At 43.8% G+C, this 25,205-nt stretch overlaps 3 protein-coding genes across 5 annotated transcripts; 1 reads left to right on the top strand and 2 right to left on the bottom strand.

Annotated features, from left to right (window-relative positions):
• The first annotated feature begins 2,536 nt into the window (after positions 1-2,536).
• LOC147633382 (F-box/LRR-repeat protein 15-like) lies at positions 2,537-15,132 on the top strand. 3 transcript variants are annotated; one of them, XM_086806451.1, is made up of 19 exons: positions 2,625-2,933; positions 4,032-4,190; positions 4,299-4,407; positions 4,609-4,843; positions 5,019-5,148; positions 5,284-5,383; positions 5,745-5,948; positions 6,038-6,308; positions 6,395-6,493; positions 6,626-6,714; positions 6,890-6,989; positions 7,144-7,314; positions 12,123-12,275; positions 12,542-12,702; positions 12,859-13,057; positions 13,166-13,731; positions 13,833-13,896; positions 14,510-14,596; positions 14,695-15,132. In XM_086806451.1, exons 1-19 carry the CDS (start codon positions 2,786-2,788, stop codon positions 14,770-14,772), a joined length of 3,123 nt encoding a protein of 1,040 aa, XP_086662577.1. In that variant the 5' UTR covers positions 2,625-2,785; the 3' UTR covers positions 14,773-15,132. The 3 variants fall into 3 exon arrangements, with proteins under 3 accessions (XP_086662575.1, XP_086662576.1, XP_086662577.1); XM_086806449.1 differs by having other exon boundaries at positions 2,537-2,933; positions 4,032-4,407; XM_086806450.1 differs by having other exon boundaries at positions 2,580-2,921; positions 4,032-4,407.
• Positions 8,683-10,005, bottom strand: LOC147633383 (uncharacterized). The gene has a single exon (XM_086806452.1). The coding sequence runs from the start codon at positions 9,854-9,856 to the stop codon at positions 8,816-8,818; it is 1,041 nt and encodes a 346-aa protein (XP_086662578.1). The 5' UTR covers positions 9,857-10,005; the 3' UTR covers positions 8,683-8,815.
• Positions 9,869-11,195, bottom strand: LOC147633384 (uncharacterized). Its single transcript, XM_086806455.1, has one exon. It carries the CDS (start codon positions 10,932-10,934, stop codon positions 10,014-10,016), a length of 921 nt encoding a protein of 306 aa, XP_086662581.1. The 5' UTR covers positions 10,935-11,195; the 3' UTR covers positions 9,869-10,013.
• Positions 15,133-25,205: the final 10,073 nt, after the last annotated feature.

A 25,205-nucleotide genomic window follows, 5' to 3' on the forward strand; every position in this document is an offset into this window, starting at 1 on the left:
CACCTGTAATAAGATTCCAAAAACCTTTTCCCTTCAGAAAACTTTTAATCCTGTACTTCCATGCCTGGAAGTTCTTCCTATCCAACTTTTCACCCACAATTTGTACTGGGTTGTCTGACATATTTGCTCAATGCAAATGCACCTTCCACACACGTCCAAATATGTAAACGAGCCTTTCTCAGCTCAACCACACTCTTATAAGTGTTCCAGATACTCCAAAGTACACAATGAACTTCACTTTTGATGTAGAAAATCAAACTGATTGCATCCAAGTTGAGCTGACATGCGCAGTCCAAGGTACCCTGTTTTGGCGCGCTTTCCAAGGCTCCAAATTACAATGTAGTGGTTCAATCAAGTGTGGATAACTTGTATTGACACCTAAACAAGCTCAATGTTGCATATCAACACCAACCAAGGTGCGTACATACCAATTTTGTCAAACCCTCTTCTCTGTTTTGAGAAAAACCAGTAGTAGAATTGCTCTAATTTCTTCAATGCTTGTCCAAATTGAGAGACCAGGCATTCATTAGCTTAGCAATGATGTCCACTAACTCCATGTAAAAGGAATTAGACCAATTGTTTAAGATGAGAGAGTAATTAGTCGATTAATCACACTCTGTTTCACTAATCACAGTAGATAGCTTGTTTAATCAGCTCATTTCCAGCTCCATAGATCATAATTGCTCAAACCAATCATGTAGCAACCTCCTTGGGTTTGTGTATTACCCAATTGCTAAGCAAAATTTGGAATTAATCAACCACACAAGTGGAATTTGGCCTCCACTTATCAAAAATATGAGTAAAATACTTTGTTTTCTCTGTATGAGATGTGCCGCCTGCTCCTGAGGGGATTTGTGCTGATTGTATTGATAATTGATAGCATGTGTAGTTGCCTAACACTCCAAGGCATGTGTGTAACCCATCAATTGTTTGATTTTTGCAAAAAACTAGGTTTAATTTCATCCACCAAGTGACTCTTTTTCTCTGTTTTGTGAGAGCTTCAAAAACAGTAATTTTCAATCACTCAAATGCATCATATTTGCTCCAAATTCAGTGTAGGGCTTGCACAGGAGTTGCCAATACATTCATCCTTGTCACATACATGTTTCTTTGCCAGATTGCATCTATTTTCACCATACATCACCGCTTCCAAGCTCCAATGGAAAGCTTGCAAAAAACCAGAATTTTCTTTTGCTTTGGGCAACCCTAATTTGCCTTGTTTATGCTTGAATCACCTGCAATCCGCTCAAGGGTGTTTAGTAGACCTTACCCGGTAGGCCAAGCTCTCAGATCTGATAGAAATCGGTGTGCTCCAAGCTTCACAGCATCAATGGCAAGCTTCACAGCTTTTCTTCACAACTTCTTCTCCCTCTTCTCTCACTCACTCGTAAACCCTAATAGAGAGCACCAGGCTCTGATACCATGATGAAAAACAGGTAGAGGGAGAGGAGAGACACACACACAGGAGCAAACCCTAATGTATATTTCAAACCCTAACCATAGAGGGAAGCCATCTCCCTTCTCACACAATGCATAAAGCCATAATCCATAATACACAACACACACTATGTGTTGTGTCCACACTCAGCTAACCCTAGCTAATGTCCACACACTATGACTAGTTGGACGTGGTCATTTATGTCTCACACATGCTGCTACCTAACATGCCAGCACATAGCAAAGCTGGCACAAGCTGACATCGAGCTTGAATCTCTACATGGCCCAGGTGCTATTTTTACCCTATGATGGTTATGATGCCTTAGTTAATGTTATGCTAACCATCACTGTGAGATAGTCTATGAAGACATGGCACTAATAACAAGGGGGGTGGGGTGTTGACACCTATGTGCCTTCCCCTCAAATAACTTCAATGTTTTAACTTGTATTGTTTGTGGGATGGTGGCATGTAAGAGCTTTTCCCTCTCGGCTTTATGGAGTGCATGGTGGTTGGTGGTAATCTTGCCCATGTAAGGTTCATGGAAATTACCATGTGGCTGATAATTGATAGTTTTTCTTACTGATTGAATACGAAGTGTTGAGATTGAGGAATGTTCTTTACTCGACAATTTCCCACAATGGTCATGGTTTGTATGTTATATTGACTTATTCTAATAAGATATGAGTGATTTATTGGTTGATTTGATAATGAGGCTAGTCATGTGTTGTCCTACGGATTAAGCGGGAGATCATAATATATTGTAGGATAGAACACACACCCCTAACGCAACACACACACACACACACACACACACACACACACACTTCAATATATATTGTAAGATAGAACACACACCCCTAACGCAACACACACACACACACACACACACACACTTCAAATTGTTGTGAGAACAAGAGCGATATGAATTTATAAAATAAGCCAATTTTACTTGTTCTTCAAGGACAACACATACACATACACATTCACATTCACATTCACACATGTACTCATGCTTTAGCACAACTCAACTTTCTCACACACACGTATAAATTAAAGCTTCACACACATTTAAGCTTTCCAAACGCACCATCTCTCTCTCTCTCTCTCTCTCTCTTTCTCTCTCTTTCCCTCTCACACACACACGCGCACACATTAAAGCTTCACCCACACGTTCAAGCTTTACAAAGGGGCGATGTCACCTAATCTTCAACTGCAAGGGTTTTCAGAGATCTACACTGATAAAAAATGGGGGACGTTTCTATTAGGGGCGTTCTTCAGGGGCGTTTGATTATCCATACTTCTTCGCGATGTGTGTGCAGATAAATCTGTGCCATCAATGCAGGCGGGATGGAAGACGTTGCATCCGCATCATCATCAGCTTCTTCTTCTTCTGAAGCAGCAGCAGGCGCTGGGACCGCAAGGGAGCTTCTGAGAGAAGATGATCGTTTGGGCCTTTACCCTTCAGTCCAACGCAGAGCTGTCGGTGAGCTTCGTCGTAAACACTCTTCTTCTCTTCTTCTACCCTTGTCTTCATTGAGCTAAGTATTTGCCTATTTTTGCTGCAAAATTCTAGGGTAGAACCTTGCTAATGTAGGGGTTTCCAGAGTACTGTCATAAATCTGGGGTTTCACAAAGAATCTGAACGTTTAGCGTCCCGTCAAGAAACATAGAGAACAGCCGGTTTTCGGATTCACAGATCATCTGAACTTTCAGGGCTTAGATAAGTCAGAAATATAGGGTTCCACAGAGAAGGTCACCATTGAGGACTTCACTGATTTCCGAGGGTATCCAATATTCACCGTTTTACCAAAAAGTCAGAAATTTAGGATTAGTCTGGAAACCAAGGGACCAAGAAGTCAGAAATTTAGGGTTTTGACGTTTGAGGACTTGTTCTATTTAGAGTTTCACAGAGAAGCTAAACATTCCAGGGCTTTACAGATTGTTGGGAATTTGAGGGTTTCACAGAAGATTATGGGGATGCAGGGTTTCTCAGAAAAAATAGAAATGTAAGGTTTCACAATGAAGTAGAAACCGGAAGGCTCACAGAGGTGCTTGACGTTAAGTGTTGGGAAATTTATGTTACTGCAGAGAAGCGAAGCATGTATGGTCTCACAGAAAATCAGGAAATTTAGTGTTCCAATAAGAAGCTGAACATTTTATATAAGTCGAAATTTTAGTTTGCTTAAATCAGGGTTTACGGGGTTCACCACCGAGAGACAAGCCAGTTCAGCGAAGCTTAAAATGTAGGGTTTCCAGTTACTAGGGTTCCTCAAAATTATGGTTTGATAGATACGATTTAGGGTTTCTCAAAATCAGCGTTTTGATAGTTGCAGTACAGGAAGCCAGATCTAGGGTTCTGCTGGCAAGTGCCATAGCATTTATTCTGGAAAGGTGAGATAGAGGTTTTACATACATGCGTAGAATCCCATAAAGGTGAGATACAGGTTTGTTAAAAAATCTATGGTTGATGGTAATCACGATACGCACATAACATTCTTTTTTTTTTGGGGGAAAGGATGCATGTGGCAAGCACCAACAGATAGGAGTTAAAGATGAAGCTCACACATGTAACAGGGTTTGTTTTCTACTGCAGGTGTCAACATTGAGGAGTTAAATGTGCTGCAACAACAATCACGTGTGCAATTAGAAGATTCTGCAGCAGTAGACGAAATGGCAATGAACCCAATTGCACAGGTCAATGTGGGAGGAGATCCTGTTGATCTGCTGTTCGACATTCCAAGTTCTTCTCGAAGTGTAGAATTTGATGCTGCCCAGGATCCCCACTGGAGTGAGATGCCATCTTGGTTAGACTCTTCAGTTGAAGATCTACTCAGAGCAATCCAACCGTCTCCTCTTGCAGGTGGAGGCAGAGCAAGCTTGGATACAATTGCAGAAGGCCAGCCATCTTCTGGGCAAGGATCTGACACATCATCAAACTACAAGCGACACAAAGTCTTGGGTTTTTCCACGTAAATCTCTTAACTTGAAAGACTGCTTACACGTACAGCTCTACCGTCTCTTCTGTCAAAAAATCTGATGACAGGGCATGGAAGGTCGAGCTTTATGTGTAATGGGCCTAAGTTTCTGCTCAGTTGAGTAAAAATCAGTACACTGTACTGGTGCCTTTGAGATTTTCTACTTTTTAAATTCTTGGTGGTTTATAATTTCAGGCATGGCCAGAAATCATGTCCCGGGACATCTCAGTTGTCTTCAAACTCGGGACAGTTTCAGGGCAGGGGTCAGCAGAGGGACTTTTCACCATCCCTTCCACCCATGGATCGAGACAGTGGTGATACGGAGGAAGGGAGTTTTCCAAATGGGAGTGGGGGGGAGGACAATAACTCAGGAGGTGGAATGGAGAATGATGCACCATCAATGTACCTAACAGACGACCTCCTTCACATGGTAAGAAGAAGAAAAGGGCTTTGATATGATGAAGGGTGGATTTAGAAAGGGTGAGTCCATCCAGGCTCACCATCAATGTGGGCAGCCTCAAGGCACCTCCTCTCTCCTGGAGAAGCGCATAGTCTGGTGTCACCCTTATATTCTAATGCAAGTTTTGCTTGACCAAATGCTGTAGGTGCTTTCTTTCCTTGATCAGAGGAGTTTGTGTGAAGCAGCCATGGTCTGCCGGCAGTGGCGCATGGCAAGTGAACATGAGGATTTCTGGAAGTCTTTGCATTTTGGGAGCAAAATTACACAAGAGCAAGGCATGCATTTTCATCTGGCAAAGCTTTCTGTCGTTTTTATAGTATAGACATAAAACTTTTTTTTTTCCTGAAAAATATGTATTTCTGAATTGTGTTTCCTTACACCCATGGATGGTTCGGGCTTGGGTTCTGCAGTTGGGAGTCTGTGTCGCAGGTTCCCAAAAGCAGTGGACTTGAGTTTCACATATGTTAATTTGGTCGATGAGATTGCAAGGGAAGCTATGCATTCTCTTCGGTGAGTAATCCAGCAGTCTCCTCACACCAACTTCTGTCATTCTGGTCCACACATGCATACATGGGCAATCTCTGTTCCATTAATCATGCACATAAAGCAAGATCAGCAGTGAAGACCAGTAGGATTGAGCTGGCTAGCTCAGCTGCTCCTTCTGGTCACCCTCAAGCCTAAGATTAGGTCAACGGCCATGCCAAGTATGACTCATGGCCCAGGTTAGGTCAACACCGATGCCGAGCTCTCAGCAGAACTGTAGTGTTCCAGAAGGCTAGAGCCTGTGATCTTGGTGTAAGGCTAGCTCGACATAGGCTAGTTTAAAAGAAACGAACCCTTTTTTTTAACATGACCCATGGCTGATGAACAGGTTTTTAGAGAAACTGAGCGTGACCAAAGGGATTTTGAGTGATACTTTCTTCAATTCACTGGCGAGTGGCTGCCCGGCCCTTCAGCACCTTGTTATTGTTGATGCTGTTTTGGGGAGCTCTGGCTCTCACGAAGTCCAAGTTCGTCACAAAACTCTGTCTCTACTCAAGGTCACTGAATGTCGGGTGATGCGCATAGCGATCAGGTTTGTTATTCTCATTTGTAGGTTTGATACTGCAATAAGCAGAATCCTTAACACGGAGGCAATGGTGATGGTTTGTTTACACTGTACAGGTGCCCACGTTTGGAGAAGTTGTGTCTGAGGCAAACAAACATGTCTTCTGCCATATTGAACTGCCCCCGACTCCTCAGCCTTGATGTGTCGTCATGCCTTAAGCTTTCAGATGCAGGTGTCCGTGCAGCTGCTACTTCTTGCCGTTCGCTTGAAGAACTGAATATCTCGCAGTGCTCGTATGTTAGTGATGAAACCCTTCGTGAAATCTGCATTGCGTGTTTCAACCTTCAGGTGTTGGATGCTTCTTGTTGTCCAAACATATCCTTACAGGTGAGTAGATCATGGACACGACTCATACAGTGATTATGTGCACAAACTGTTGTTGTATGTCACAATTTTTAGTTGGCTTTCTGAAGGGTGTTCGCATGCCGATGATGAGGGAGTTGAAATTGAATAATTGTGAAGGCATCAATTCTTCGTCGATAGCGGCACTTTCACAGTGCTTTATACTAGAGGTAAATGTGCTAGTGTGATGACGCGCACATGCATTTATCCAATTTTGAAACAATTCATTCTCTCATCTTACCAAGTGTAGTAGGGCAGAGATGGGCCATGAAACTCAACCTTTACATGATTCTCTGATGCAGACAATCACATTGGATTCATGTGTCCTGTTGACGGCTGTTACGTTGAACTTGCAACGGCTGCACAGAATAAGCCTGGCTCACTGCTGCAAGTACGAGGAATAAAACACATTTTTTCCCAAAATTCTTAAAACCCCATCATACATTTTTTTTCCACAACTTTATGTACTTATTGTGTAGTTTTTATTTTTATTTATTACAAGAAAATTACACATGTCAATTATTTGTTGTCCCAACACTTATGGAACGCTCATTCCTTTCTTGCAGGCTTGTGGATCTGACTTTGCGTTGCCCTGCCCTGGTCAACATTAATGTTACGTCATGCTTCATGCTGAATCGTATTGAGATTTCTTCACTTGCACTTAAGGTATTTGTTGGTTTTTAACTTCCAGTAGTGTAGGGGTTTGAGCTCATGTCCTCTTGGACAGGGTGTGAAGTGAGCCAGTTATTGGGGCCAGAGCCCACCGTTGTGTTTTGAAGCTCTCTTATTGACACTCTTTTATTGACGTCGATATTTACAGAAATTTTTCCTTCAGAAGCAACCGAGTCTTACCACAGTGACCTTGGAATGTCCTCATCTGCATGTCGTGAATCTTGTGGAGTGCGATTCCTTGGCTAATTCGATTTGTGAAGTTTTCAGTAATGGAGGTGGTTGCCCGAGGCTGAACTCGTTGACTCTAGAAAGCTGTGAGGTAAGGGTTTGAATCCAAAGAGGTTCTAATTAGCTTAATATTTGTTTGTCTCATGTTTGGATGTTTTCATAGTGGCCCAATGTGTTTGTGTGAGTTGTGTAGAGGTGGGAAATTTTGAGACTTGGGCTATCTGTGGTTGGTGGACATGCATATCTTCTGATCATGTACTTAATTCATGAGCAGTTTTGGTCTCTTTTACATGATGATCTCTATGGACACTGGTTGTGGCATTGTGAGTCGTCGGTTGATGGTATGATATGCTGTAAAGGTTCTCCATGGCGATTAGCTTTTGTTTGAGCTCTGACTGAGCATTCATGGAGCTTAATGTCATAGGGTTAGGCTACCAAGGCTCGCTGAATATTCATCTGCCTTATGTCAATGTCAAAATTTTCAATGCCTGCTCAAGGATCGCATGCTTGGTTCTCCTTTTCTTAACGTTCCGCAAATGCAAGTAGGCCTTAGACAACCAAAGTTAGCTATGGACTCATGGAGCCTATTGGGAGACTCATGCATTCGTCCAAGATGGGAACCAGTGAGAAGGATGTTGCAGAGTGGTTTCCCCAAAGCAGTGTAATAAAAATTTGAATCACCTATGGAGAAATTGGGCATGCCCAAAAGCTGCTAAAGGAGGCCCAAACATAGTTGTCACGGTACGAAAATACGATACCGTACGGTACGATACCGTACGGGAATATTCGGTACGATATGAAATTTTGGGATACGGTACGATAAAATACGGTTTTTTAAATTAAAGAACACCTACAAACGTAGACATTTTCAATTTGGAAGGGTAGAGTCTAGAGAAGTTGTTTCAAACCAAAATATCATTAAAAACAACTAAACAAGTTTGAAGTGACAAACAAAAGTACATAAGTATAGAGGTGCGATGCGATCATGCGCGCTAGGCGCGAGTACAAAAAGAGAGGCTAGAGCCAAGGCCCAAGGAGAGACTAGTCACTAGACAAAGGCATCACTATCAGAGCTCTCGCTGAAATCATCCTCATGAGAAGAGGACACATCAGTGGCCTCGCCGAATTCGCCATCGCTAAGAAGGTTGCCCTCATCATCGAACTCGGGCTCTCTAAGCTCATGTGAGAAGCCAAAGGGAGCATCCTCATCTGCAAGAGCGAGTGTGGAGCTACCCGATCCACGCCGCACATAGGTATGCACTATGTCCCTGGGAGCACCACGAACCGTGCATCCACGGCTTCCTACTTGCACTCCTCTGCCACTACCTCCACGCCCACGACGAGTGCGAGTAGGTCGTCGATCAAATGACTCGAGCTCTCGATAGATCTCTGCATAGATCCTCTCCTCCTCCTCATCCTGCACTTTGTTTACACTCTGAAGAGTGTCCCCTGTGAGCTTGAATGCATCCACATTCACCTACATTGTACAATGATCAAGTGACAAGCAATGTATTAGAATTTGGTTCCAAATTTCAATAAACATTGAAGTTTGAAATTTGAATGCTTATAACTTATAACTTATAAGTTGTAACTTATACCTGTCTCGCTGATTCCATCTTTTGCATTGCGCGCAGCATGCGCAAGTTAGCGCGGCAATACACTAGCCGCTCTAACTGTTGCGTGCTCAAGCGATTACGTAACTTCGTGTGTACAAGTGAGTAGGAACTCCAGTTCCTCTCACATGCACCCGAAGAGCAATCCTGAGCTAGGATTCTCAAAGCCACCTTTTGGAGGCTTGAGAGCGCATACCCAAATGTCTCCCACCAAAAGAGGGGCTTCACAAGGGATTCCCTCTTCCAACAGGTAGTAGATGCAAACGCGGCTCCTCCCCTTTGGTCATTGTAGCTTATGAGCTCCTCAAGGAACTTCCCATGGCGATCCTCCGGCAATGCTTTGGGCAAGTAAGCATCTCGGGCTTCAAGTAGCTCCACGTTGGTGAAGAGGGCGGGTGATTTGTAAGCCGGATGCAATAAAGCGGCAAGACCATGGATAGGTCTTCGCATCCACTTCCATCTCTTCTCCACAATGGCCAACATACCATCGCGCTTCTCCTCGTCGATGGAAGGAGAAACGCGTAACTCTGCTATGGCCTCTCCCATGAAGTGAACAAGAAGGCCCATGGTGGCTCCCTCCATGTCGGTCATCCGCAATACCCTATAGAAGGGCGTGACCGCAATGACAATAGTGCGGACCGACTGCCAAAACTCCTCCTTTAGGCAAAGCCGTTGCATGGCTTTGGCCTCCGCCGATTCTCGCTCATCCCACTCATTCCACATTGTGGAGACCACTGTTTGGCGAAGGGAGGATTTCACATCGTGGAGGCGCTCCAAGACGAGCCACATGTAGGCGAAGCGTGTAGATGAAGGCTTCTTCAATTCCAACTTGCTATGTTCGCGGAACATGGCAAGCACCTTCACCTTTGTGGTGAAGAAGGTAACAATAGAGATAGCTTCGGTCATTACTTCCTTCATCCACACTAACTTGCCCATATCCTCCATGAGCAAGTCAATGCAATGGGAGGCACAAGGCGTCCATACTATGGAGGGATAGTCCTTCTCGAGCAACTTCCCCATCCGACGGCAATTTGAAGCGTTGTCGGTGATGACTTGCACCACGTTCTTCGATCCAACCTACATGTCACAATGCACATGAATGGATGCAATGAGCGTATGCCGTATGAGACTTGAGTCATGACTCATGATATAGCCACATATGATCATATGATTCATATCACATATACCAAAGCCTAAACTTTAAAGACTTTAGTGCAATTTGAAAGTTGGAACTTACCTCCATGATGGCTTGCTTGATATGGCGATATATGAATGCACCCGATGTTTTCCTCCCCGCCTTTCCGGAATCCACGCCCCGCACAAAGTATGTGCCAAGAGGGCAAGAGACAAGTATATTGATGATGCCTCTCTTCTTCCGGTCACTCCATCCGTCGGAGAGGATGCTACACCCATACTTGGACCATGCCGCCCGCACCGGATTGAGAGATCTATCGATTCTTTCCCTCTCGTCCACAAGCCTCTTCGTGCGCATGTCATGATAGGAGACGCCGGTCCATCCTTCACATGGGCCCACATTTGCAATGGCTTTCACCATTGACTTCCATTGATCTACCTTGAGCACATGGAATGAGAGATTGCACTCAATAATGGTGCGTGCAATCTCTATATCCGCTAGCCGTTGCCGTTCTCGGAGATGTGATAGAGAAGAAGAGAACCCCCCGGTGGCTTGGGCTAGAGTGGCTTGCCTCATGGGAGACTCAAGCCTTTGTCTCTTTGAGGAGGCGGAGGCGGAGGTGGCACCGATGGAGGTGGCACCGATGGAGGCGGCGGGGGAGGATGTATCACAAGGCGGGGAAATGACCTCATCATCCGCCCTTGAGCTTCTACCACTATCATAGTGAGCACCCAATCCACCCTTGATCTTGTTGAAGATCTCATCGGATATAGCAAGGGGGACTTCCTTGCATGGCGCAACTTGCCCCCCCACCTTTCCAACATGTTGGAGAAGCCTAGTAACTCCACTTGTGTATTGTTTGCCACAATACTTACAAGTCCACCTATATGACTTGGACTTTCCATCGGCTTTCTCTACATGGATAGCATGCACATTGAAGGCTTCATTCTTCTCCCTTGTCATTGTAATAGAGAGAGAGAAGTTAGAAGATTCAAGAGATGGATAGGCTTGAGAGAGAGAGAGAGAGAGAGAGAGAGAGAGAGAGAGGCTTGAGAAAATGAGAGTGAGGCTTGAGTCTTGACTCTTGAGAGAGAGAAAGCCTAAAGGCTTGAGAGAGAGAGAGAGGCTTGAGAGAGGGCCTATGGGGGAGAGAGTGGCTTGAAAGTTGAGAGTTGAGAGAGAGAGAGAGAGAGAGGGGGGGGCTTGATGGTCACTTGAGCAAGACTCAAGAGAGGGGGGGGCTTGATGGCTTGAGTAATGAGCATTGAGAGGCTAGAGCTTTGAGAGAGGCTTAGGGGGTGGGCATTTTATAAGGGCCAAGGCCATGTAGCATGGGCCATGGCCAATGGGCACATGGGCCACAAAGCATGTGCCATGCCCAAAACGGCCAGCAAACGGCTACAAAACAGCCACGAAAACGCGCAGTCGGCGGCGGCGCAACGGACAGAAACGGCCACGAAAATGCGCAGTCGGCGGCGGCGCAACGGACAGAAACGGGCAAATCTGGCATATCGTACCGCACGATATCGTACGGTATCGTACCGTACGAATCGTACGTACGAATCGAGTCGTACGCGTACGAGAAACAACCCTGGGCCCAAATCATCTACCAAAGAAAAATCCCTAAGTCTGCACAAAAATTAATACACAAATTGCCATAGAAAGCATCAAAATCAGCTAAAAATCTATTCCCATATGGATGGTTGTGAACCATCTCCCTTTTTTGTTCCTTGTTCCCGATCCCCCATTTGGACAGCTTCGGCTGTTTCCATTGTACCATTCTAGTTTCCGTTAACTGCATCTCCGGAGGTTTGACAGAAACTCAGTACGAAGGCCTTTGTGTGAATATATGCTCTTATGTGTGTGTGTGTGTGTGTGTGTGTGAAAGCATATCTTGATACAGAGTTCTACACCCACTATTGGGTACTGATGACGTTAGTGGGGATGTTGTAGTATCTAGTCCATATTATGCATAATGGAGCTGATAGTCGTATAGTCTTGTGGGTTGACTACCATGAGTATATAAAATGCTTGTTCCTAAAAGGTGAATTTGGGCATGTTCTTGGATTCATCTAGGTATATAAAATACTGAATAGGGCTGTAAGCATAGTACATTACAGATGTGCTGACAGCATTTGGATTTCTGTGCAGAGCCTTACCATGTTGAATTTTTCAAGCACAACCTTGAGCGCATTATCACTAACTGGATGCCACAATCTTCTTCAAATTGACCTTGCATGTGCAAATCTACAGCAGCTGTTTTTGGACGGATGTCACCAACTAAGTATTGTCAGTTTGGCTCCAGTAAGCATTGAGTGCCCTTCCATCCTTTCTTTCGAATAATAGTACCTCCAAAACCCTTGTTTTTTATTACAATTTGAGTTGAACCTTGAGCTGTCATGGTGCACAATAGGAAGGTGACAGGCTGGCAAAGCCCATGATGCCTTTGGCATCCTGTCTTATTCCTCACTCTATAGAAATTTTGATAACTGGAAGCGTGAATATGAATCACAGTTGCTTGCTTGTTTAGGTACTGCTTTCAATTCTAAGGTTTAGTAATGTGCATGCAGGTCGGGCTTCAGTCCTTAAACCTCGGAATCTGCCCTCATGTGACAGAGCTTAAAATCGAGGCTTTTTCCATGGTTTCTGTAGATTTGAAAGGATGTGGAGCCTTATTCAAAGCCAGTATCAACTGTCCGCAACTCTTGTCACTTGATGCTTCCTACTGCAGGTAATATGAAGTGTGTGTGCTTCTACATTTACATATCATGTTTTGGGAGTTTTGACACACCAGTGTCTTGACACATAAATTGAGTTTTTTGGCTCATTTTGTTGGCTCATTTTGTTTTCCTGGTGTGGGGGTGGGTGGGGGTCATCTCTCTGGCAGTGAACTGGATGATGGATGCCTCGAGGCGGCAACAACAGCTTGCCCTTTGATACAGTCCCTAATTCTGGCCTGCTGTCCTTTGATCGGACCAGCTGGCCTATTGACTCTGAAAAAGCTTTGCAATTTGACTACTCTTGACTTGTCCTACACTTTTCTGACAGATCTGACACCGATATTTAAAAGCTGTGTGAGGTTGAAGGTTTGTCTTTACCATGAAATAAATGGGTCTGCATGATTTTTTAGGCAGTCTTTGTTGTTAACCGATTTGTGATGATGTGTTATTGCCAATTATTGTGGATCTTGCCAGGTTTTGAGATTGTTAGCATGCAAGTACCTTGAGGACTCCGCACTGGATGCATTGCATTGGAAGGAGACGCTTCCTGAGCTCCGGGAGTTGGACTTGTCTTATGGAGGCCTTGGTCATACTGCACTAGGAAGACTTCTAAGCCAATGCTCTCACCTGACACATGTCAGTCTTAATGGATGTGCCAAACTTAGTGACCTCGAGTGGGAAATCCTCAGCACAGAAAGGGCTTGCTCACTGCAAACTACAAAGCGTTGGCAACAAGAATCTCAAACTCATGATGATGTGTCAAGGAGAATGTCATCAGGTTCTAAGCTTGATGGTGCTGAACATTCCTCTGAATTAACGGAAGCAGGCTTTGTAGAAATAGAAGTTAGAGTGGAAGAACAGAAGATGACCTCCCCCCGTGCTCTTCAACAGTTGAACTGTGTGGGTTGTCCCAACATAAAGAGAGTAGCGATTCTTGATGCTGCTGGTTTCCATGACCTCACTTCCTTGAATTTTTCGCTGTCAAGTAATATTAAGGAGGCTCAGCTTGAGTGCCCCTATTTGATAACATTAAATCTCAGGTTACTTCTTACACACTCAGCTTTACTGCGCTATAGAAGGCCGAAGTCCTGTTTTTATAGCTTTATGTTTGGACTTTAAGAGAGCTTCGTTTTTGCTGCAGCCACTGCACTGCCTTGGAGGAGCTAAGAATGAAGTGTCCCCGACTTGTCAGTCTCTCACTTCAGGTTGGATGCTTGAAGCAATGCTTTGAGGAAGGGGGTGCCAATGGCATGTCTTACTCTGTTTGTGTGTGCATTGCTATTCATGTGTGTGTGTGTGAGAGAGAGAGAGAGAGAGAGAGAGAGAGAGAGAGAGTTTTATTACACGTCTTCAAAAGACCCAATGTGTCTGAGACAAAGTGGTACCAATGTTCATGTGGTACTGAGCCATAGAAAAAGAACTCATTACAAGGAATAGACCAGCTATGTCTACCCCCTAATCATCATGTGAGTACATAGCCATATATGTAAGTACACGGGAGAGTGCATGTTCATGTGTAGGTACATATGAGTACAAATCCATATGTAAGAGAAAAAGAACTCATTATAAGGAATAGACTAGCTATATGTCTACCCCCTAATCATTATGTGAGTACATAGCCATATGTAAGTACACGGGAGATTGCATGTCCATGTGTAGGTACAAATCCATATGTAAGAGAGAGAGAGAGAGAGAGAGAGAGAGAGAGAGAGAGATTCTATACAACTACCCTAGCATTTGCAATGTGAGAATGGTTTAAGCTGTTTGTCCATTGGATAAGGGATGCCCGGTCATAGTACTAAATGTAGCAGCTTGCAGGCCTCTAACATTGAAGCAAGTGCTTTGGAGGCTGTTGTGCAAGGATGCAGTGGTCTGGAAACATTGGATATTCGAAATTGTGCAAAGGTATGTCTACAAAAGATCAACATGTGGTCTAAGTGTAGGTTTGGAGAACTGTTGTGTACAAATCCCAGATTTGTTACTAAACCTCACACTCTTTGCAGATTTTGGCAGAAGATCTGGTGTGTGTGCGGGCAGCGTGTCCGAGGCTTAAGCGGCTTCTGAGTACTGTATCTGCGTAGTGGGCTCAGCATTCCAGGCCTTGACAAGGCCACAGCTGCTGTTTGAGCAGTACTGTGCAGCAAATGATCGCATTTCTTTCTTCTTTTTCTTGGTGATTTGTTCAGAGAGACATGATCAAAGTATTACGGAACATGTTTATTTTGATTATCTTATTTAACTTGCCAGCTAGAAGCTGAACATGTAAAAATGGTGCATGTCTCTTGTTAGGTTCTTTACAAGACATCTATCTCTGTGTGTGTCCCAGAGTTGGAACAAACTGTTAAAGCTTGTTTTTGTGGGTGAGTCTCAGAATTGGGACAAAGTTCTCTTCTCAAAGCTGGGTTTTCAACATTTATGTACTATGCGAGGTTTCTACAAAATCTCTCTTAGGCTCTCGATTTTTCTTTCATAAGGGTAAGGGGCCTTCAAATAAATAGGTAGGATTTGACACATTCTTCTGTGCTATAATTTTAATATTTCTTTGGGCTTGTCAATGTGATGTAGCATGATGAATAACGTGGCTGGAGCATTCAGCTTGATTACTTTTGTTTTATAGGATCTGCAAAATCTTTCCCTAAAAATTTACTTGCTCCCATTCTGTGATCGTAAGATGATTAATCCATTTTACTAAACTCACGGAACGCTCGCTCGATCCCCCAAGATGTCTCATACATTACTGATGTCTCGTAATGTGGATGCATTTTTTCATCCATTAGGATTATAGTCCTCACTTCATTATGCATACATTACTCTTTTAGCATATAACACATGCACATCCCACAATGTAATGAACACTTGATTGTTCACAAGTGAGTTACCGCAACATAGAGGATGGTTCTTTGTTTGTAATAGAAGCAGCATCACCATGCATTGTTATCAATAGCATTGAATATTGCACACGACAATCTTGAACAACATTGAGATAATTCGTCGTAGAGACGAGACATGTACACCAATGTAGATTATAGTTCTTCCTTATTAAAGATACATTCTTTAACAAATCGCCATCCATCATTGTTATCAAAAGTATTGATTATTGCAAGTGACAATGAAGAACATCACTAGAGAGAATCTATCATAGAAACAAGACTCTTACATTATAGTTCTTTCTTATTAAAGATACATTTTGTACAAATTATCATTGAATACTTATATCGTTATGTTTCTCTGTGTTTCGTTGAAGATTTCGAAACTATGGCATCAAGGTTACTTATGAGTTGTGTTCTCATGTGCCACTCTTTCTCGAGGACACTCAAAACTCCTCATCCATGAGAATGCATTACATTATTGTTATAAAAATATTGATTATTGCACGTGACAACCAAGAACATCACTAGAGAGAATCCATCATAGAAACAAGACTCGTACGTTATAGTTCTTCCTTATTAAAGATACATTCTTTACAAAGTACTTATATCTCTATGTTTTGTTGAAGATTCTGTAACTAGATCTTCAATGTGTACTCATGAGTTATTCTCGTGTCCACGCTTTCTTGAGGACACTTAAACTCCTCATCCATGAGAATGCCTCGTGCATGAGAAGCCATGCGTAAGCTATCATCACGAAGTTCACCTTGTGCGTCCTTGGCCATATGCTTGGTGCTCATGAGTTACCTCGTGAACCTATCACTCCATAGTGTACATAGAACATCTTCATCTCCACAATTATGGTTAGAAGGACTACTCTGTCAATCTCTTGTGTCCTCTTTGCTTTAAAGAATTTCACAAGAAAGCTGTTCATACCCAATATCCATCCATAGTGCTCACACTCAATGATAGAGCAACTTGCTGTGTGCCTTCACTCCGTTGTGTGCATCCACAAGTCTTCTAACTCCAAGACTTCTAGGTGCATCATCGTTGTGACCCAATATGTCTAGTTCCGACTTTCTCTTCTAGATGCGCACTACTGGACCCCTCTCAGTGTTGATCTCTCAATCTATGACCTAGTCATCCATGTGACCTCTTATGAACCCGACCAATCTTGAGCACCTATAGCCTTCCTATACAATCATTGCTCGGCTCATCTAGCCTGAAGACTCGACTCAGTCCCATAACCGGTCCACTAAGTAGTACACCATGCAAGCTGCCAAGAAGTAACCAACACGGCTCCTCCATCGGACTCCCCATTATGGCTTGTTGGTGATGTAAGTTAGGTTTCCACTCTATGAAAAGACAGAACGCTCCCTCTCCATACATAGTTGGTCACTCCGATCCACTACCATGCAAGCTTCCATAACCGGTCCACTAAGTAGTCCACCATACAAGCTCCTAGCATATAGCTCGACACCCACTGCCAAGAAGTAACCAAAACAGCTCCACCATCCGACTCCCCATTTCGGCTCGTTGGTTATGTAACTTAGGTTCCCACTCTATGAAAAGGCACAACGCTCCCTCTCCATGTACAGTGGAACACCATCTCACCGTGTCTGAACTCGAAGCCACACCGTCGAGCCCATGGCGGCCTGCTCCAAGCCAAGCGCACGGCCAACCAAACACACGGAAGATCGCCTCGCTCCTAGCGCGCCAAAGCCACAGCCGTCTCTCAGGCGCATGGCGCTCAGGCCCTTTAAGCGCACCAAGGCATTGCATTAGCCACCCAAGCAGCCTGTAGACGCCACCTCACTGTGATGTTCCATGGCTCACGGCTCCTAGGCGTAAGGCTTCTATGCAGCTGGTACTTAGGGTAGCCGACTCTCCAACAAGCGGCCCTAGCCGTTTGCCCTGAAGCTTCAAGCGCATGCAATCGACTCTGGAAGTTCGGGTAGCCGGCCTCCCAGGAGGCGCACCATCTCGGCCGGCGACCTCCACTGCACGCCAGCAGGCTACACCACGTCCACCCCCCACGGCTTTCCCTTTGTACTCACCATTCTTTGCCTCTTGGCAAGCCCTTTTCCCTCTATGGTTGCCCACTCTTTTTATCTCCAAGGCGTGCCACTACTTCTTTTTTTATATATAAATACCAATAATATATATCTATTACATATTAACGATGGACAATCAAGGCACAGGGAGAGGAGAACAAAAAGAAATTCTGGATTTCTAAAAATTAAGAGGAAAAATTCTTTTGATTTGACCCTTTGTATTAGGGCTTCCATTCTTGATTTGGCTCTTTGTATTTTGGCTTCCATTCCTGCATTTTGCTTCTTAATGTCTTTTACATACCGCATCAACACACGGGTTGAGTACTAGTATATTATAAAAAGAGATAAACTTTACATTGCATCCTTCCAACTCCACCACAATTAGCCATCATCACTCAATAGATTAACCACCTATGTTAAGCAAGCTACACACTAAATCCCATCTGTCATCCTCAGAGACAAAAGATGATTCATCCCAAGAAAACTGCTACCGAGGAAGAATGCAAGCTTCAACCATAGCTTCAGTAGAACAGTCCCTAGGGGCTTGCTTCTCCAACACATCACCCTTCACATCCCCTTCACATCCCCTTTTTGGAACCAAATTTTGACTGTTGATCTAGTCTCTACTGGATTCTCAATAAAGGCAACAAAGATGTAACTTGCTTGCTTGACCTTCTTGTACCATCTCTTTGTTTTAGGTCCATATCTGGCTGGTTTGGCATCCACCTTCTGCTTTCTGAGACCCTACAATCCAGCACACCACATCATTAGGCATAGGCCAATATGTCTGCAAGTGACTCCTAGAGGAGAAGGATCAGATGATAGCAGATTGCAGAGTCAGAATCACTGAAACAGTTTAGTCCCACTCAACTTATTAACGAAGCATATAGACCAGCACATACATATACATTTATGCATCAACCCACTCACATCAATTCGTGTGTCACAAGATTTCTGAAAAACAATGCAACTTTTAGAATTCCAGATCTCCCACAAGCAACAGAACGTGATAATATTAAAGATCAAATCAACATGTCCACCATTTGTTGCCCATCTACCAATCAATTAGTCCCCCCATTGACTTTGCACCCTAAGCTACTCTGGACCCATTTCCCAATCTTAACCCAGGCTCCCCTAATAGCCATTGTTCAACTTTAATCCGGTCACCCTCCTTCAGAAGAGGCCTGCTCTAGGGCCCTAATCAGAGGGTGAGAAGCAATAGCAAAGAGTAGGGGAGCAAGGGTGCAACTCTGTCTCACTGATCTATTTACCTCAAATCCCCCACCATTCAATAGTAAGTTAGACTAAGAGTGTATATGTAGGAAGATATTCTGAAGCCAAACCCCATTTTTTTCATCACTCTGGCCACAAATGACCAATGCACCCTATCATATCCCTTTTCCAAGTCTAACTGTGCAGGAGAATACATTTCTGCTTAGTCCTCAGAGCCACATCCCTCCCTAGCATAGCAACATAAATATTGTCATATGGATCTCCCCTTTATAAAACCATGTTGTTTTTCAGAAATAATCTCTTGGAGAGCAGGGGTGATTCTAATGGGAATGACTTTGGCCAGAATTTTGTATATAACACTCAGTAAAGTAATAGGCCCCCAGTGATTAAACTTGTCGCAAGCATTCTGTTTAGGGATAAGCTTCACCAGCCCTTCCTTAAAGTCCCTATTCAAGTTTCCTGATTTAAAGGCTTCACTACACATTCTCCAAACAAACTCCTTTAGAGAGGGCCAGAAAGCAATAAAAACTCCACAAATAGACCATCCTAGCCATGGGATTTCTCTCTCCCCAGTTTTAAGAGGGCCTTCGAGCATTCCTCTAGTTCTATATCCCTTTCCAACCATTTAGCCCTATCTGGATCCAGACTCTTACCAACTTGTTCTAGAAGATTGGATTCAGCTTGGACCCTTCTATTGAATGATCTTCCTTTGAGACTAAGAGTTGCTCCTAGATACTCAACCCATTTCTTGGCTATTAATCTCAACTCTTTTAACTCATGCCCATTGTCATCCAAAACCCTACATATAACCTCCTTGCCTTTCAACTTTTCAATCAACTTGAATAGATAGCCATCTGGTCTCCTTTTGTTGGTGAAGGTTTTCCATTTATACCTAGCCTCCTCCCTCTTGAAGCATTTCTCATCTTCACACTTTAGCCCAGCTTGGCACTTAAAATACCAATTCGTCTCTTCAGCAGTTAGTTTCCCAACCTACATCTTCTTCTGAAGAGTTTCCAAAAGATCTCCCCATCTCTTTCTCTCCTGTCTACTTTCCTCAGCTCTTAATTTCTCAACCCCCCTAATTATGCCCTGCATTTCATTGGCAAACATTCTCCAAGAACCTTGCACATTGCCTCTCCCTTTGAGTCTCTCCATAGCTTCCTCAGTTTGGTTGACAAACAATTCATCCTTTAGAAGCAGATTATTAACCCTTAGTTTCCTAGTGGGAAACCTATTTAATTCAGCTTCTTCCCGACCTAGCACATGCCATCCCCATTTAAGGGGCATGTGATCAGACAAAGCAATGCTGGAATCAATTGAGATTTTAAAAGTATGAGGTACCCATGTAGCTTGTTGGCTGAAGAACACCCTATCAATCCTGGAAGAAGACCCAAAATATTGCAGATTGAAATATGAATGTCCAGGATCCGAGCCCTAGTCACCCATCTCCCAACCATCCATTAGGCCTACCTTTCCTCTTAGTCCTTCCCGCTTCATCTTTTCATGTCCCATCGACACAGTGCTTCCCCCACACCTATCCCTCTGTTTCTCAACCATATTGAAGTCCCCCATAGGAATGCAGTGCCCATGACAATTTAAGTTAGCTATCCATTCCCACATTCCACTCCTCACCTTATGCTTATGAGTCCCATAGAGATTAATTATCCAAATCTTCTCCCCTTCCAAAACAATCTCCACCACCAAAATTCTCCCATTGGGATGACTAGCTATGACATTAGGACATAGACTACTCTTAGCGATGGTCATAACACACTAAACCCTCCATTCGCACCCCCATACATTACAACCCAGTCCTTAAACTTGTCCTTTCTCAAAATTTTAGGCCCATATAGATTATGTTCCTGAATAGCTATAATAGACAAATCCCAATCCTTAATCAAACTCCAAAAAGTAGCACTCTTCTTTTTATCTTGAATCCCCTTAATATTCCGTGAACAACCACTAATTCTAATAGTAGAGCTCGTGAGAGTGAAATCTCGGGTACCATCTCTATCTCCTCTCCACTCCCCCCTTGATCCCCTTCTTTTTGAATTTCTTTCCAGGCTTCATCAACTTGCCAATTGAATTTTTGAACTGATGAAGTCTCACTATCCTCTTCCCCTAACGGGTTAAAAGGATTCGAGTACATCACGCGGATTATGCTGCCAAAATGTTTGCTACCCTGGTTAGTCCCATCACCACCACCACCACCACCACCACCACCACCTGCCTTCTTTCTGGCTGCCTCACACTCATTTTCTGTTACCATATTATAGTAGTGATGTGTGTGAACACACTTAGGACCGCCGGGGCACTTTTTCCCTCACTAGGAGGTTTTTTCCCCCGTGCATTGTATATACGCCCATTCTCTTCTAGGGCTTGTCATCTTTCATTTTTGGCACTCATATACACTACTGTGTTGTGCTCAAGCTTCCTCATCTCCTTGAAGTTGTGTGTGCATTCCTGCAACCCTAATTCCAACAATTGGTATCAGAGCAGGCTTCCTCCTCCCGGGCAGCATCACCGGCACCTGCCGCTTCATCTCCTCCGATTGCAACGAGGTTTCACGAGCGCCTGCAGGTTAGTATATGCCGTGGGAGAGCCCGTAGGGCTTGGTCGTTTCAGAATTTTGATCTGAAGTCATTTCGCCCTCCGTTTTTGCATTCCAAGTACTGCGCAGGCAAAATCGTCCTACTGTGCAGATTTTCTGTCAAGATTAAAATCTGCAGGACAGGTGCCCATTCGTCTGTTTTGGGCTGTGCTACATAGCACAGGTCGATTTTATACAGGTTTACCTCTTACAGACAGCATTTACATCTAGTAGTACAGTCATTGGCCATGGCTGACAACAATGATGTATTCCGCATGTTGGCTGCTGAGGATAAGTTGGATGGCACCAACTATCCATTGTGGGCATATATGATGCGACATGTATTGGTAGCAAAGGGGTTATGGAACATTGTGCAGGGTATTGATGCACGTCCTATTGTGGCTGGGAATGCTGCAAACACATCAGAAACAGGTACTGTTGATGATGGTGCAGGCACAAGTGCTGTAGCAGCTGTTCGAGAACCACCACTTTCAGCAGAGCAGATTCGTTGGGATGGTAGAGATGCGCAGGCTCATGCCTTGATTGCGCTGTCTGTCAAACGTACCATTATCCCACATATTCGCTCCTGCAGGACTTCTAAGGATGCTTGGGATGTACTTGCCACATTGTATCAGGCAAGAAATGAGGCTCGTGTTGCTTATCTCCGAAAACAGTTGGAGAATGAGCATATGAACGAAGGTGATTCTATGGATAGCTTTTTGACAAAGATCAAGGATTTCAAAGAGCAGCTCATTTCTGCAAATGAAATCCTGTCAGACAGTTCACTTGTGCAGACTGTTTTGAATGGTCTACCAGATTCTTATCAGGGTTTTGCTTCCACTCTTCGCTTGATGATGAAAGGCAATCCCAATGCCTTATCATTTGAGGAGTTAGTTTCTGTTTTGCTGCAAGAAGACCAGTCAAGGCAAAACAGGAATAATATGCGTGTCGCAGATCAAGCTTTCGTTGCTAGTCAGAGAAGCGGGAAAGGTAAAGCTGGCTTTTCTTCTAGTAAGCAGAAATCTGCAAATGCTGCGCAACCAAAGAAGGAAGACAAAGATGAGAAGAAGGGTGACAAACAGAAGACATTTTGCAAGTACTGTAAGGGAAATGATCATGTCATCAAAGCGTGTCCTAAGCTGGCTGCGAAAGAGGCTAAGAAGAAAGAGGCTGGTATGGCTGTTGCAGATGCCTCTCCTTCTAACAATGAATCTGCTAATGTTGTGCTAGATACAGAATGGGCATTCAATGCGCAGTGCAGTTATGACCCATCTTTGCATGACACATGTATGTCTGCAGTAGATTCAGATGTATGGTACTTTGACAGTGGTGCCACTAAGCATATCACCTCACAGCGCAGTTTATTCACTTTCCTTGAGTCTGCTCCCACAGGGAATACTGTCACTTGTGCCAATAACTCCTCTTATCCCGTTAAAGGAGTTGGACAGATTGTGCTGAATGTTGCAAATGGCAACACCTTTACACTTTTTGATGCATTGTATGTGCCAGGGATCAAAAAGAATCTGCTGTCAGTCTCCGCATTTGCCAAAACAGGTTTGGTTGTAAAATTTGTGGATGACAGATGTACTGTTCATGATCTCTCTTGTGGTGACATCATTGTAGCATCTGGTTCACTATGTCGAGGGCTGTATAAGCTCAATATGGATGGCAAATGTGTAGAGGATTCAGCATGTGCTATTATGGATACGCAGGCTATTTCAGATGCAAAACTGTGGCATGCACGTTTTGGTCATCTGAATTTTGCAAGTTTGCTGCGCCTGCAGAAATCTGAAATGGTGTCTTCTTTGCCTAAGCTTGAGGCACCTGTCAAGCATGTTTGTGAGGGCTGCATATTGGGTAAAATGCAGCGTGCTTCCTTTCCCAAAGATGGATCAGTGAGAGCTGAACGCAGATTGCAGCTTGTTCACAGTGATGTTTGTGGTCCCATGCAAACTCCATCATTTGGAAACTACCTTTACTTCGTGACTTTCATTGATGATTTTACCAGGCATGCATGGGTATATCCTTTGAAGGCAAAGTCCGAAGTGTTTTTGTGCTTCAAACAGTTTTTGGTTATGGCTGAAAATGTGTCAGAAAGTAAGATGGGCACCCTCCGTTCAGATCGAGGGGGGGAGTATATGTCTTCAGAATTTAATGCATTTCTGGCTGAGCGTGGGATAAAACACCAATGTACAGTGCCGTATACACCACAGCAAAATGGTGTGGCTGAGAGAAAAAACAGGTCTCTCATGGAAATGGCAAGATGTATGGTTAAGAGTCAAAGTCTACCACATGGTTTTTGGCTTGAGGCTGTCATGTGTGCCACTTATGTACTAAACAGGTGTCCCACCAAAGCATTACAGGTTGTCACTCCATATGAGGCTTGGCATGGCCGCAAGCCATCTGTTGGCCATTTACGTGTTTTTGGTTGCCTGGCATATGCATTAGTGCCTGTGCAACATCGCAGAAAATTGGATGACAAAGCTGTCAAATGTATTTTTGTTGGATATAGTGCTGAGAGCAAAGGCTATCGTTTGTATCATCCACAGACAAAGCGCATTTTGGTTAGCCGTGATGTTGTATTTGTGGAAGATGCAGTTCAGCCCTTGGTTTCATGTACTAAGGAGACAGATATCAGCTCACGTGATGTCTATGATACATTGTTGCCTCTTTTCAGTGGTGCACAGTCAAGTGCAATACCTCATGAGGCAGTTTTTCAGCCTATGCAGGTTTTAAATGATGGCACAGATCAGCCTATATCTGATGCAGATGTGCATGATGCACTTGAGGATGAGAGACAAGAGATTGAGGGCTCTAGGAATATGCCTAGATGGCTGGTGCAGACTTTGCGTGACAGCAAGTTGGATGCCCCTTTGTCTAGTCGCACTCGTTCTGGCTCTCATGGTGCCTCTTATGCGTCAGATTGTTATGCATTGGCTGTTTCTAGTATGTGCGATGAAAGTGAGCCTGTTTCATTTGATGAGGCACAAAGTTCAGAAAATTGGATGGCTGCTATGCAAGCAGAATACGATGCTATTATGAAGAATGGTACATGGTCTTTATGTGACTTGCCCCCTGGCAAGAAGGCCATTGGCACTAAGTGGGTATACAAATTGAAGCGTAAGCCTGATGGCACAGTGGATCGCCATAAGGCTAGGCTTGTTGCAAAAGGTTATGCTCAAGAGAAGGGCATTGATTTTGATGAGACTTTTGCTCCCACATGTCGTATGACCACTGTTCGTAGCATCTGTGCATTAGCAGCTCATAATGGTTGGAATGTACATCAGCTGGACATAAAGACTGCGTTCTTAAATGGAGATTTGCATGAGGAGGTGTATGTATCGCAGCCTCGTGGTTTTGTTCAAAGAGGGCAGGAAAACAAAGTGTGCAGGTTAAAAAAGGCTTTATATGGTTTAAAGCAAGCTCCACGAGCTTGGTATGAAAAAATACATGCATATTTGACTGCACATGGGTTTCAGAATAGTCCAACAGAAAGCACTTTGTATGTTAAACGTGTGGATGGTGTACATCTAATCATTGCTCTCTATGTCGATGACATGCTGCTCACAGGACCAAATGAGAGTCATATTGCTGATTTTAAGGCTGATTTGAATGCCTCTTTTGAGATGTCAGATTTGGGGCATTTGCATCATTATTTGGGGATACAATTTAAGCAGTGTGATGGAGGTATTGCTTTGTGTCAGACAAAGTATATTGAAACATTGTTGCGGAGATTTGGCCTTGAAGACTGCAAGCCTATTGCTACTCCA

This window comes from Cibotium barometz, chromosome 12, assembly GCF_041138505.1.
Source record: "Cibotium barometz isolate CiBa-2024 chromosome 12, ASM4113850v1, whole genome shotgun sequence".
Taxonomy (NCBI): Eukaryota; Viridiplantae; Streptophyta; class Polypodiopsida; order Cyatheales; family Cibotiaceae; genus Cibotium; species Cibotium barometz.

Coding starts and splice junctions, on each gene's coding strand:
- LOC147633382 (XM_086806449.1), top strand. CDS start 2,786: ATGGAAGACGTTGCATCCGCATCATCATCAGCTTCTTCTTCTTCTGAA. Junction 4,408..4,608: donor AAAGTCTTGGGTTTTTCCAC/GTAAATCTCTTA, acceptor TTATAATTTCAG/GCATGGCCAGAAATCATGTC. Junction 4,844..5,018: donor CAGACGACCTCCTTCACATG/GTAAGAAGAAGA, acceptor CAAATGCTGTAG/GTGCTTTCTTTCCTTGATCA.
- LOC147633383 (XM_086806452.1), bottom strand. CDS start 9,856: ATGGGGAAGTTGCTCGAGAAGGACTATCCCTCCATAGTATGGACGCCT.
- LOC147633384 (XM_086806455.1), bottom strand. CDS start 10,934: ATGACAAGGGAGAAGAATGAAGCCTTCAATGTGCATGCTATCCATGTA.